Genomic DNA, 14,691 nt, shown 5'->3' on the forward strand with positions numbered 1-14,691 from the left:
ACCTAGGGATCTCTTAATCTATTAATGGCAAACCCCATCATAACAAGGATCAATTGAATATCATGTAATGGGAAGAAGGATACTGGCATTTTTCAATATCAGAATGAAAGGGGAGTAGGTGAACTTGGAAAGAATGGTGAGGGTTAAATAATTACTTCTAGTAGTAAACTTTTGATGATTTTCTTAAGAAAAATGGGAAACCACTGAATAATTTTAAGCAGGGCAGGATCATGACCATATTTGTTTTCTAAGAACATATCTGGGATTGCTGAGAAGACCATAGATTTGAAGAGCATGACTGGATGTACAGACATCACGGCTGGCATTAGAGAAGGAGAAAAAGAAGTAGATTGGTTAAATACGGAACTTAAAACGTAGATACTCAGCGTTTGGGTTATGATAGGAAAAGTGAGGCAGATCTGAAGGATGACTTGGGACTGTGGCTTGAGCAATTTCTTTATTCATTCAAGGAACATTAATGAAGTAACTATTATATGCCACATTCTGGGGATAAATGAGAACAAAGATAAAAATGGGCAATATTCTCATGGGAGCAGAGAAACCATAAACATACAAGAAAAATGGCTATTATTAAAACAATAATTTAGGGGTGCTTGGGTGGCTCAGCTATTTAAGTGTCCGACTTCGGCTCAGGTCATGATCTCATGGTTCATGGGTTCAAGCCCCACGTCAGACTCTGCACTGACAGTGTGGAGTGTGCTTGGGATTCTCTCTCTCTCTCTACCACTCTCTCTCTTTGCCCCTCCACTGCTGTCTCTTTTCCCCTCTGTCTTTCTCAAAAATAAAAATTAAAAAATTTTTTCAAAATAAAAAACCAGAATAATTTATATAGGGACTGTGGCTAGGTAGTTATTTTAGCATGGGAGATTTGAAAGAAAGTGCTCTAAATGAAAAGGAGTCCATCATGGGAAGATAAGGAGGCAGAATGCTATCTGCAGAAGGAATAGCCAGTATGATTCTACTGTTGACCAGAAGAGAGCTAATTTGGGGAGAAAGTGGGATGGGGTTATGGGAGTAAAGATCATAAGATAGTAATTGAGGGACCCTTGACAAATACAAGTAGAAAGTGTTTGAAATCTGTACTAGGGCCCAATGAGGAGTCTGAACCGAAGGTAAATGCTTTAGTCTTTAGAGTGCAAATGGTAATATAAGCCATGTATGAGGATGAAACCACTGGAGAGAATGAGGAAAAAAAGGAGTGTAGGAGTGAGCCTGTAAAAGGTAGGAGGGAAGAAGAGACACTTGCAGGAGTTGGAGGGAGGTGGAAGAGGCAGAGATGATGAGGAGTCACAGGCAGAAGTGGTTAGCAGAGGTAAAATACTGCCAAGGAGCCCAGGAAGACAAGAAAGAGGCTGGTTCCATTGGAAGTTGTGGAGAACTTTCGCGAAAGCAATGAGAATCACCTCTCTGGAGAGATGACACGCAAGCAAAAGGGACAACGTGAGTTGAAGAGTGATGAGGCAGCAGGAAAACAGGCAGCAGCAAATGTCATCACGTTGCTCTGTGATGGGAGGATGAAGAGCAGCGTCCACAGAGGGGAAAGAGCTCTCATGAGGTTTCGCTTCTCTCTTCCTTTTTTCTTATATGAGATGCTTATGATGGTGGGAGGATCCAGGAAAGAAAGGTGGAGGCAGGAAGGAAAGCAGGAGAGGGAGGAAAACAAAGGGCTTACAACACGAAGACAGGGGAAATGAAATTGTGAGCCTGTCAGCAAGTATCAGACTTGTTACTGAAAAGTAGGAATATTTTTAAAAATTTTTTAATGTTTACTTTTGAGAGAGAAAGAGAGACAGAATGTGAGTGGGGGAGGGGCAGAGAGAGAAGGAGACACAGAATCAGAAGCAGGCTCCAGGCTCTGAGCTGTCAGCACAGAGCCCAACACGGGGCTCGACACGGCGCTCAAACTCACGGACTGTGAGATCATGACCTGAGCCGAAGTCAGACGCTTATCTGACTGAGCCACGAAGGCACCTCACAAGTCCCCATTTTTAAAATTTGCATTCACCAGAGCTAAGCACTGAGTCTGGCAGAGAATAGGTTTCAAGTCCTCATTATATTACATGTTGATAAGGACAATTTCTAGACAAGCCCATCGTTAGTAGACAATGATTCATATTCAAAGGCCATATGAATGAATAGGTGTATGGTTTGTATTTGTGTCCCAAGTACATTTCCAGATCATACGAGCAATTCATCATCTTCTTAGACTTACTCGCATGAGCTACCACATTCTGTTTTCTTTCAGCTCTGTGCCACCAACTCGCAGAGAGTGACTTTGTAAAAACTCAATGTTTAAATTTCCTCTTCTCTGAAGAGTGACTATTCCACCTCTTGGAAAGTCTGGATGAAATAATTAAATAATAATGTGAAGTGTGAAGGTCGTGGGTGTGTTATTCCCTCTGAAAAGCCTGCCTTCATCAGAGAGAAACAGAATAGTGCCAGATTGGGAGCTTTGGACTCCAAGGGAGAAAGTAATCCTTCTCCCTGGCAACACCATCCCTTCACCAACCCCCTGCTCAGTAGCTGCAAGAAAATGAACTACTTTTATTTTGTTTTAAGTAGAGGTATAACAAAAGAGAAATTAATTTGAGGAAGTTATAAAAGAAGACAATTCACGCTGCTTGAGAAAGATCTATATATATTTAAAGTTAATACATACAAAATTAGAAATGTTCTAGCTGTATGTGCACTTAGCTTGACATTTCCCTCATTGATGGTAGAGTTAATGCAGAAACATCCCTCTAAAGCATCTCCTTTATTTAAGTGTATTAGGCTTTTTCACATCTTAAAGGTTGACAGGAATGAATTAATAGTCAGTGCTATGCCAGCTCTTCATGATGCTAATTTGAATTTTGACATAGCACCGCTTTCAGAATAATTCTGGCTTATTTGCACTCTGTTTCCATCATCTCTGGGTTAGGTACAAGTTACATAGAAGGTGCACTCAAAATAAGTTAACTCACTCATTCATCCATTCAACAAATGCTTAGTGAGTGACTACTGTGTGCCCAGCATAGAACTAGATGCTTGGTATACGTAAATAAATAAAACGAAGATCCCTTCTTATATGGCACTTACATTAAAAAAAGACTCGCTAAGGGGCGCCTGGGTGGCGCAGTCGGTTAAGCGTCCGACTTCAGCCAGGTCACGATCTCGCGGTCCGTGAGTTCGAGCCCCGCGTCAGGCTCTGGGCTGATGGCTCAGAGCCTGGAGCCTGTTTCCGATTCTGTGTCTCCCTCTCTCTCTCTCTGCCCCTCCCCCGTTCATGCTCTGTCTCTCTCTGTCCCAAAAATAAATAAACGTTGAAAAAAAAAAAAAGACTCGCTATTAGGAGATAATAAATACTGTAGGGAAGAGATTAGACAAGGTAAGAAGGATGAGGCAAGGACAGGCAAGTCATAGCGAGTGACCAAATGAGAGCAGTAGAGTTAGTGAGGGGGAAAGTAGTAGGAGAGGGTGGTGAGCAAGATACTGAGTGTGCGACTCTAAAGGGCTGTGTAGGTCACTGACAACACTTTGACTTTCACTCTGAACGAAATAGTTACATGATCTGAGTTACATTTTACAGAGCACTCCGGCCATTATGCTACGAGTAGATTATTGGGGGCAAGAATGTGTGAGCAAAGGCTCTGTTGGACAGCACTGCAGGAGTCCAGGCCAGAGATGATGATGGCATAGACCAGGGTGGGCGCTGTAGAGAAGTGGAGAGTGATCAGACTCTGGCTGTATATTCTGTAAGGTAAAACAGATCAGGAACCATCTGGTAGTATGAAACCCAAGCTCTCCTGCTGTGGAGGTTAAACCTTCTAAGACCTCTCCCAACACATATGTCACTCACACATTCTTCATGCTGTGACTCTATTCTGGCAACCAACATACCTAGGCTTCAGGGACCATGATGCTCTGAGGGAGAATGAGATCTCCATTTGTACCAGAATAAGCACTAGCTCCTGAAAAACTTTTTTTTTTTGGTCCCAGGAGCTGTCTGTTCAACAATAGAGACCCCTGCTTTCAAACTCACATGGAAACACCGGAGGGAATGCAATGATCAAATAGCAGTGCATTTCTCACAGGCTTCTTTATTCAGTCTTAAACCATTCTTAAACACGTAGAATGTGTCAGTCTTGTATAGATTGGTTTTCTTCTGACTCATTCATTTTCATGGAGGCCTCACTTTCAGATTCTGAGGAAAATGCTGAAAAACAACCCACTTCTCCCAAGGAAAAAGAAGTAACATACAGATGTAGAACAATTTAAATATATATAAAGGAAGAGATGTCTTCCAAAGAGATTATAGTCTACAGAAATACAGTTGTATTACAATTTATACCCAGTTGATATTATCCGAAAAATATTTAATTCTTCAGTAACTTGATCCAAGTCACTCTGCTTTAGAGTTTTCCCCAAATTACAGGTTACTGGTTTCATACCTGTATAATTGAAAGTCCTGTTGTTGAAGGCTTACAAAACCAAAGGGTAAAAATGAATCTGATAGTGTTTTATAAGAAAAAAGAAAAAGAGAGTGCTGTAAAAAGATTCTAGTGAAGTTTTGAAATTATCCATTAGTTTGGTTAGGGTCTGATGTAAGAAGCCTGACCTCGACAGGAAATGAACAGATAACCTGTTATACTTGGGTACTTTCTATGTCTGGTCTTTCATAACACTCACACCAGCTCTGTGAGTTAAGATCATCGTCTCCCTTTGTCAGGAGAGAAAATAGAATCATAGAGGTTAGGTAATATTCTCAAGCTCACAGAGTAAAGTAAATGGTAAAGATGGAATTTGTACTTAAGTCTTTGTGATTCCAAACACTATGTTCTGTCTACCATACCATGTAATTTCTTCTAAGTAGGCAATTAGGATTGAAGAAATTTAAATTGTGCTTGGTAAGTGAAAGGCAAGTTGATATAACACCAGTGGCCAACACCATAATTTTAATTTTTTTTTTCAACGTTTATTTATTTTTGGGACAGAGAGAGACAGAGCATGAACGGGGGAGGGGCAGAGAGAGAGGGAGACACAGAATCGGAAACAGGCTCCAGGCTCTGAGCCATCAGCCCAGAGCCTGACGCGGGGCTCGAACTCCCGGAACCGCGAGATCGTGACCTGGCTGAAGTCGGACGCCCAACCGACTGCGCCACCCAGGCGCCCCGATGTTTATTTATTTTTGAGAGAGACAGAGACAGAACGCGAGTGGGTTAGGGGCAGAGAAAGAGGGAGACACAGAATCTGAAGCAGGCTCCAGGCTCCAAGCCATCAACACAGAGCCCTTTGGGGGCTCAAACTCACAGAGCTGTGAGATCATGACCTGAGCCGACGTCAGACGCTCAACCAACTGAGCCACCCAGGCGCCCCCCTCTCTCTCTCTCTCTCTCTCTCTCTCTCTCTCTCTTTATTTATTTATTTATTTAAAAAATTTTTTTTTCAACGTTTATTTATTTTTGGGACAGAAAGAGACAGAGCATGAACGGGGGAGGGGCAAAGAGAGAGGGAGACACAGAATCGGAAACAGGCTCCAGGCTCTGAGCCATCAGCCCAGAGCCTGACGCGGGGCTCGAACTCACGGACCGCGAGATCGTGACCTGGCTGAAGTCGGACGCTTAACCGACTGCGCCACCCAGGCGCCCCAACCAACACCATAATTTTAAAAGAAGAATCTTTTGAATATAAGAACTTTTGTATGGCTTAAGCAGGAAAAACTATAATAAAACATGAAATTCTTTCTTCACTTGCCTCAATGAAAGAGTCATTTAAATGCCTATGCTTTTTCTGTCTTAGATTTTCTTGATTCTATCACTTCTGCACAGAAACCTTTCAACCAAGTCTGGAATAGTCACTAAAAAGAACCTAGAGATAACATCATAATTGTTCTCCTTTCTCTTTCTAGCTGGGTAAAAAAATACATATTTTAAACAAATAGTTGTTTGAATAAATTAATGCTCACTTTAAAAAAATTTTATGTTTATTTATTTTTGAGAGAGAGACACAGCACAAACAGGGGAGGGGCAGAGAGAGAGGGAGACACAAAATCTGAAGAAGGCTCCAGACTGCAGGCTGTTAGCACAGCATCTGATGCAGGGTGCAAACTCAAGAACCGTGAGATCATGACCTGAGCCTAACACACAGGCTTAACTGACTGACCCACCCAGGTGCCCCAAATTAATACTCATTTAAAAAAATTCTACACATTATTTTCTCAAGCAGAGCTAATGTGTATGACCTTGGTCTGAATTCAAAGGCCTGTTGATATTTGACACATACTATGTCTCCTTCTGTCATTGTCCATTTTATTCCCATCATTCTTTACCTAATATTTAAAACAAACATATTTGAAGTAAGAAAAGCCTTTGGAAACTGTACTTAAGGGCAAGCATCTTTTACTATTTTTCCCTTGACGATTTGCAAGCAAAATAGAAATACTTCAATAAGCTATCAGGGAAAAAATAATCCATGTTCCAAAATTTTGGAAATTTAGTTTACTTTTCACCATCTTGGATATTTTTAGCAAGTATATGCATATTAAAGTTTGTCAAAAGTCCTCCAGGGAGAAACTCAAAATTTTTGTGGCCATGAAATACCCTGCCTCTTTTTTTATAGTACTCCATAGAATAATAAACTTTGGCAAATGCTAGTGTGTAAAAGTGTCTGCCCAATGGCAATGATGCCCTACATATGAGTATTAGTCTGATGATTATCCCATGGCTCTCTAATAATACTTTTTGTATTATTATTTGTATTAATACTGGCAATACTCATTTGAAATATTGTTTGGTCAAACTTGTGAAATTAGCCGCATCTAAAACATAGGGCTTCACGAATGTATGGATATGAAACTTTAGTTTAATTATAAAATGTATATGATTTTAAATTAAACTGATAAATTTCTTCTATGCTTTTGAGATTTTAAGATTGTTATGTTTCTTGAGAAGTTCCATCTAGATAAAATTTATTTACTTTCATTTATTTAAAAAAAATTTTAATGTTTATTTATTTTTGAGAGACAAAGAGTGAGTGGGAGAGGGGCAGAGAGGGAGACACAGAATCCAAAGCAGGCTCCAGGCTCTGAGCTGTCAGCACAGAGCCCGACCTGGGGCTTGAACTCAGGAACCGTAATCTGAGCCCAAGTCTGATGCTTAACTGACTGAGCCACTCAGGTGCCCCATCTAGATGAAATTTAAATAAACAACGTTAACCAGGGGTGCTTGGGGCTCAGTCAGTTAAGCCTTGGACTCTTTGGTTTCTGCTCAGGTCATAGCTCAGATCCTGGAACCTGCTTCAGATTCTGTTTCCCTCTCTCTCTACCTCTCGCCCACTCGTGCTCTCTCTCTCTCAAAAATAAATAAACATTAAAAAAAATTTTTGTCTGGAGGCACCTGGGTGGCTCTGTCAGTTGAGCATCTGACTCTTTATTTCAGCTCAGGTCATAATCTCACAGTTCATGAGTTCAAGCCCCGTGTCAGACTCTGCACTGCCAATGTGGAGCCTTCTTGGGATTCTCTCACTCTCTCCTCTCTCCCTGCCCTTTTCTCTCTCTCTCTCTCTGTGTCTCTCAAAATAAATAAATAAACATTTAAAAAATATAAAAAAAAAAACTTTTGTCTGAATCAAAGGCACCCAAATTTCTATGGATTAAAAGGTTAAAGTAAGTGTGCAAATTTGACAGCTCTCTAAGGTCATGGACTTGCATGATTTATATTCCATTTTTCCCAGGATTTAGCGACTCAATAAAATATGCCAGAAGAATAAGTGAATGAATTAATGAATGACTGGTGGCAACTGTCAGTGTTTTTTATTCCCTCTGAGTAGGATCGTGATAAAGTTTGCAATAAGACTACCTTCATATCCCTGACTGGCTCAAGATTTTTCTGATTGGGTGTTCTGGATCTTGATAACAGTCAATATAAGAAAATGCACTAACCCACATAGGTGACTATTTCTTGTATGCATGCAATGGCATTATTACATTTTTATGAAGGTGTTGCTGTATTGAGAATTGTTATTCATATAAATCCCCTTTAAATCAGTGACAACGGTTTATGTGGAGACAAGGTGACGGTGTTTCTTCCTTTCAAATCAAATTGTGGCATGGTATCATCAGCTCTGATTCTAAATAATGGTGCCTATCTTTCTATCCTTTGCAGCCAGCTGTTGCAAACCCTGATATCATGTTTATTAAAATTCATATTCCATGGGACACGCTGTGCAAGTATGCAGAGAGGCTGAATATCAGGATGCCCTTCAGGTACTTCCGAATTTTACTTCATTCTATCTCAGTACATATTAAGATGAGTCTGTTTTCTGCAAAACTTTAGAGCACTACATGTAACTCTTTCTATAGAGGAAATGCTTTTTCTCCCAAATTTTATAATATGTTGGGCACTGTTTTTTTCTTTTAAGATGCTTGCCAAATGTGGTAAACTTTATGGTCCCTTGGATGCTTCGTATCATTTCTCGGTGGACTTACCTAGAGGGAGGGAAAAACTTGATCCCAAGATTAATCTCATTTCTTATTTCATATGGGTTGATAAAACTCTTACTGTTTTTGTGGAAAGCAGGAAGCATAAGGATGTAGCATCCATTTGTAGACAAATGCAGTGTTTTTTGTGGTATAACAGTTACCAAGAATCATTCTTCAGTTGCAATTCAACCAGGTGGCTTTTCAGCTCTGTCCTCAGTACCAGAGTACAAAGGGAGATGAGAAGCCTACTCCATTCAATGACTTTTCCATTCTTCCTATAGGCAAACAAAGATTGAATAGACATGAGTTTCCTTATATTGTGCATAAGGAAATCTGTTATATGTAGAATGAACCACTTCCTTCATAATTTCTCAAAGTAAAATTCAACAGTGTTCCTACTGTGTGCAAAGATACAAACATTTATGCTTATTTGGAACTCAATGTGCTTCATTACTGATAAGAGGGTTTAGAAGGAGTAACCAGATATCAGTAAAAGAGCCTCTAAATAATGAATATAAATGAACAGTAAGAGCACAATGCAAAAATATAGAGAAATGTGTCAGACCTGGTAGCATGGAAAACGCCAGTTCTGGTAAGAGTGCTGACCTCCTCAAGTCTTATGACAAGCTTCTGTGTTATTCAAGATAAAATATGAGATAGTGATTCCATCTTTTTAAAGTTTCTTTTTAATGTTTATTTATTTCTGAGAGAGTAAGACACAGAGTGTGAGCAGGGGAGGGGCAGAGAGAGAGGGAGACACAGAATCTGGAGCACAGTGCCTGAGCAGGGCTGAAACCCACAAGTGGTAAGATCATGACCGAAGTCAGATGCTTAACAGACTAGGCCACCCAGGCACCCCTGTGATCCTATCTTTTTAGTCATTTGAAACACCTCAGGCTTTGAAAGATGCAGACACAGTCATTGTCCACAAAATGGACAGATGATTAAGCATTGGCAACTACTGAAGAATCTTACTGCCACTGTTAGAATTGGATACCTAGATTGGCTCATATTCAAACTTGGCTAAGAGTTTAATAGTTCTCTTTAATATGATATTTAAGAGATAAGCAAATAATACCTCAAAAAGCTTGGCAAGGAATAGTTAATATTTTTTTAATGTTTTTATTTATTTTTGAGACAGAGAGAGACAGAGCATGAGCAGGGGAAGGGCAGAGAGAGAGGGAGACACAGAATCCAAAGCAGTCTCCAGGTTCTGAGCTGTCATCACAGAGCCTGACGCAGGGCTCAAACTCACAGACTGTGAGATCATGGCCTGAGCTGAAGTCGGACGCTCAACCGACTGAGCCACCCAGGTGCCCTGGCAAGGAATAGTAATATTAACAATAAAAATCATAAGACGATAAAAAAAAGTCTTTCTAATTCTTCAGCATGTATATAAATGATAAGATATACCTAAGAGAACCAGAAGTCTGTACGTTTCTATGAATCTTGGTTCCTAGAAGCAAATAAGGGTCTATGAGATGTTACTTGTGTTATGATTAGATAGTTTGAGGTCTACAAAGGACTGCTTTCAATTCAAGTCATTTTATTGAACTAATTTTGAGAGTATAGCTTGATAAGTATATACTTGTAGTATTCTACATTTCTTAACTTCTGAGGAATTTTACCCCTTTGACACTGTGTCATCTTCTAAAAAATCTTGAAATACTTGCCTGGGATATATTAAAGGTGATAATGGGAGAGTATTTGTTATTTGCTCTATTTTATTTCTTCTTATTTGGTTTGAACATATTCACACGACATATAATCATGCAGAATTAAAACAATGTCATAAATTTTAACCTATGAAATTAAAGAAGGATTTTACAAATAGTTCTGTTCAAACATTGCACAGATATGGTAATTGATCACCTTTGTTTATTTATGATGGAAGTCAAATTTCATAAAGTATTCTGAAACTCAACTTGAAAATATTTTCTATGAGCTTTGAAACTCATATAAGACTTTTTATACCTTCCACTTCTTAAGAAGATAATTGAAAAATGTGTAAAGACATTCCTTGAAGTATCACTTAACAATTGTGGAAAATGGAAATATCTTCTATGTTCAACAGTAGAGGATTTCTGTATATTTCAGTAGAGGATTTCAGTATACTCTTGGACTGGAATATAATTCATTTATAAAATGAATGGGTATACAATTTCTTAATGACTATAAGGAAATAGTAAATAATAAAATTTAAATTACATATATATTATGATATGTAATTACTTAGTGTAATTTCAACAATGTAAAATGCATAGACATAAAATAGGAAGAAACTATAATATGCTAAAAATGACTGCTCCTAATGGGGGATTGTGGGTACCATTTATTTTATTTGTTTATATAATTGCAAAATTACCGATTTTTAACAAATTCTAACTTGACTGCATGATGTAAACACAGGATGCAAAAGAAGTAGGACACTCAGGGGATCCTGGGTGGCTCAGCCTGTTGAGTGTCTGACTTCGGCTCACGTCACGATCTCACATTTCATGAGTTCGAGCCCCACATCGGGCTTGCTGCTGTCGGAGCAGAGCCTGTTTTGGATCCTCTGTCCTCCTCTCTCTGCCGCTCCTCCACTCATGTTCTGCCTCTCAAAAATAAACGTGCGCACGCACACACACACACACACACACGCACAAAGTACAACACTCAAGGCAATGACCTAGTGTCTGATATCATGATGAAATTGCTAAAAAGTTTCCAAATTCATCTTAACTAATCAGGTGCCTTCATCCTTCCCTAGTCCTGTGATCTCACCATCGTTTCAAAAAAGAGTTGTAATTAAATTCATGTACAAACCAATTTCCTCTTAGATCTAAAAGGAGGAAACCTTTGAAGTCTATCACAAAGTGTCCCATTTCCGTGGGTTTCAGCACTCGGGTTCAGTTCAGAATCAGTAAACATTGTGTGTAAACATCTCACCAAGCGGGGCGTCTGGCTGGCTCAGTCCGTAGAATTTAATTCCTTTGTTTTCTTTTTCTTAGAAGTTCATTAAAATAACGGTTACCTTGTCGGATTGTGGGTGTCCTCGGTTGGTATGACGTAGAGCTTAAGTCTCCAGGCTGTGTGCCATGGTGTCCTGACCTAGGGTGACTTTTGGAGAAAATATTCTGTTCAGATAGATATTGTTTTCTTTTTTTAAGTGATATTCATTTTTTTTAATTTCCTGGTAAGACTGCATTTGAAAGAAGAGTTCTGATAGATCCAAAGAAAGAAATATGAAAACCCTGAAATGTAGACCCTTACTATTTCTTCTTTTTGATGTTGTGGCTGAAATTTCTTCTTTATAACATGTTTTTAAAAATAATGTTCACATGGGGTGCCTGAGTAGTTCAGTGGGTTAAGCGTCCCACTCTTGATTTTGGCTGAGGTCATGATCTCATGGTTTGAGAGATCGAAGCCCACTTCAGGCTCTGTGCTGGCAACAAGGAGCCTGCTTGAGCTTCGTTTTTCCTTCTCTCTCTGCCCCTCCCCCACTTAAACTCTCCGTCTCTCAATAAATAAACATTAAAAAAATAATAAAATAAAATAATGTTTACAATGGCTACATACTAAAACTTTTGGAAAATACCATTGATACTCTCATGATTTAATAACATAAATATTAGAAAATATGCAACATTTCCAAAACGTATCAAAGGAATACTAGTTTCACAGGTTCTTAAGAAAAAACTATCCTGTAAGCAAATATATTTCTGAACTTTTGAGTTAAACAGTAAGTTTATTTATTGTAGATTCTCATTCTGCCTTTAAAGTACGTTATAATCACCTGGGAAACAGTAAAAATCAAGTCTCCAGAACCCTCCCCCCAGACGTCATGGAATATTAATTCTGGAAGAGCAGGTATATACATTGTTAACAAGCATCCCACATGATTCTGATGCAGATGGTAAAGAAATATTGTCTTGGCAATTTTAATATTTTAATAAATCTTACCATTTTTAAAAGTTAGTTATACAAAGCACCCTTTGCATTTGATGATGGGATTTTTTTATCTTCATATCATGGTGTTTTTGGGAAAACAGTTTGACAAATCCTGGAACACAGAGTTTTCTTGGAACGCTTTCCAGAGCAGTTTAAATAATGGATGTAACATTAACTCCTTAGTAACTTCTCATTTATTTTTAAGGTACACATGAAAATTGGCATAGCCATCACCTCGTAAAAAGAGAATGCTACACAAGCATAAGCTAAATGGCAAAGTGTTTTTATAACGGCTGATTCAGTTTCCACTTGTCAACTGTAACCACATTTAAGAACATATATAGTGACTTAAAATCAAAATATGCAAGAATAACAAAGAACTTAAACAGGAAAAACCCATATCTCTTTTTAGGGCGAAAGTTTTTTAAAAATTTAGGCATAAAAAAATTTACCCATGCTTGGCTGTCCTGCATATTTATTCAGTGTTGAAACCTACATGTTATATTTCACAAAGAAAAATTGCAAATTTATTCAGAATAAATTATTAGAGTTATAATCCTGTCTGCAAAAGTTTTCTGCTTTTTGTATAAACATGAAATTTGAGCATTTTATCTAAATTCTCTGCTTAAATATATGTGTAGAATTTTATATACCTAAATTTTCTAGCTATTTCTTTTTCTGATTACTATTCCAAAGTAAATATGGCCTTGATGTTTCAAAACTACCCAAGAAAAATTCAGAGGATAAAAATAGTTCAAATTTTCTTATTTTTATCCTATCAGCAAGGACTTGATGTTTCAAAACTACCCAAGAAAAATTCAGAGGATAAAAATAGTTCAAATTTTCTTATTTTTGGCCTATCAGCAAGGACTTAGTCTGTGTTTTCCACATTCCAGAAATATCATGTCCTGCTTTCATTATTTTTCTTGTGGTTCAAAGATGATGCTTATTCATTCTTAACTTTCATATGAAAAGAGTCAAACATATTGTAAGCCAACTCAGCCATCTCCTAGCTCTGTGTTTGAGTTCCCTGATGGGATTCTTAAGCTTCTCCCACAAATATTTTAAACACAGTAGATCTGAGGGAGGGAGATGTTTTTAAAACATTAAGAATAATATTTTTATCATAATTGGGATTAAACTTAGATAACTTTTATATGCAAAGGATCCTTCACTCAAAAATAAAATAACATAGGAACATTCAGACAGCCCAATATATGAAATAATTAAGAGTGAAATAGTTCTGGGGTGCCTGGGGGGCTCAGTCAGTTAAGTGTTTGACTTCAGCTCAGGACATGATCTCACAGTTTCCAAGTTCAATCCCTGCATAGGGCTCTGTGCTGACAGTTGGGAGCCTGGAGCCTGCTTCGGGTTCTCTCTCTCTTTCTCTCTCTGACCCTTCTTCGCTCCACACTGTACCTCTCTCTCTCTCCCAAATATAAATAAACATTAACAACAATTAAAGAGTGAAGTAGTGGGGCGCCTGGGTGGCGCAGTCGGTTAAGCGTCCGACTTCAGCTCAGGTCACGATCTCGCGATCCCCGCGTCGGGCTCTGGGCTGATAGCTCAGAGCCTGGAGCCTGTTTCCGATTCTGTGTCTCCCTCTCTCTCTGCCCCTCCCCCGTTCATGCTCTGTCTCTCTCTGTCTCAAAAATAAATAAACGTTAAAAAAAAAAAATTTAAAAAAAAAAGAGTGAAGTAGTTCTGTTTGACAAGGAGCAGGGAACGTAGGGTTCCACCCATGTGACTGCCCATCTCCCTCAGCCCTGTAGGCATCTCCACATGTAACCACTCGACTGTGTGAAACACTGGTTGGAAACAGTGGTTCACATAACAATTAACTTATAGTTTTGAGTGGCAGTTATAAATAGGTGGGTAGGTAGATAGGTAGATTGATGCTGTCCTGATGCAAGGTATAAAATAGTAGAATCTTTCAAATGAAAAATTCAGGGAAAAATAAAGAAAGCTCTATCTATGAATAATATGTAATTAATAAAGGTGGAGGATAAATAAACAAGGTGGAGGATTATGGGTAGAAAATGATATGGTCCTGCAGGTTCATTTGTGAGGAAGAATTAAGGAAAATTGCAAGTTATTATGGATTTCAAGGATTAAAAATACACTTGTGTATTGTTGGGAGAAAAACAAAACGTCACCAACCCAGAAAACTTCACAAAGGTAGATGAGAAGGAAAACACTTGTATTAATGAATAAGCATTAAATCAGAATGTGATGTGCATCACAGGCAATTCTCCAACAGATTGTAAAGACAGAAGGAA

At 38.6% G+C, this 14,691-nt stretch overlaps 1 protein-coding gene across 2 annotated transcripts in view; it reads left to right on the top strand.

The window, feature by feature from the left end:
* Positions 1–14,691, top strand: part of ANO3 (anoctamin 3) — a 424,570-nt gene that overhangs the window by 296,940 nt on the left and 112,939 nt on the right. For both annotated transcript variants that reach the window (XM_045484806.1, XM_045484807.1), the window contains one exon: positions 8,163–8,263. In XM_045484806.1, the coding sequence (XP_045340762.1) occupies positions 8,163–8,263 (101 nt within the window). The remainder of the gene's footprint in view (positions 1–8,162; positions 8,264–14,691) is intronic.

The sequence above is a fragment of the Leopardus geoffroyi genome, chromosome D1 (genome assembly GCF_018350155.1).
Source record: "Leopardus geoffroyi isolate Oge1 chromosome D1, O.geoffroyi_Oge1_pat1.0, whole genome shotgun sequence".
In the NCBI taxonomy this organism is placed as follows: Eukaryota; Metazoa; Chordata; class Mammalia; order Carnivora; family Felidae; genus Leopardus; species Leopardus geoffroyi.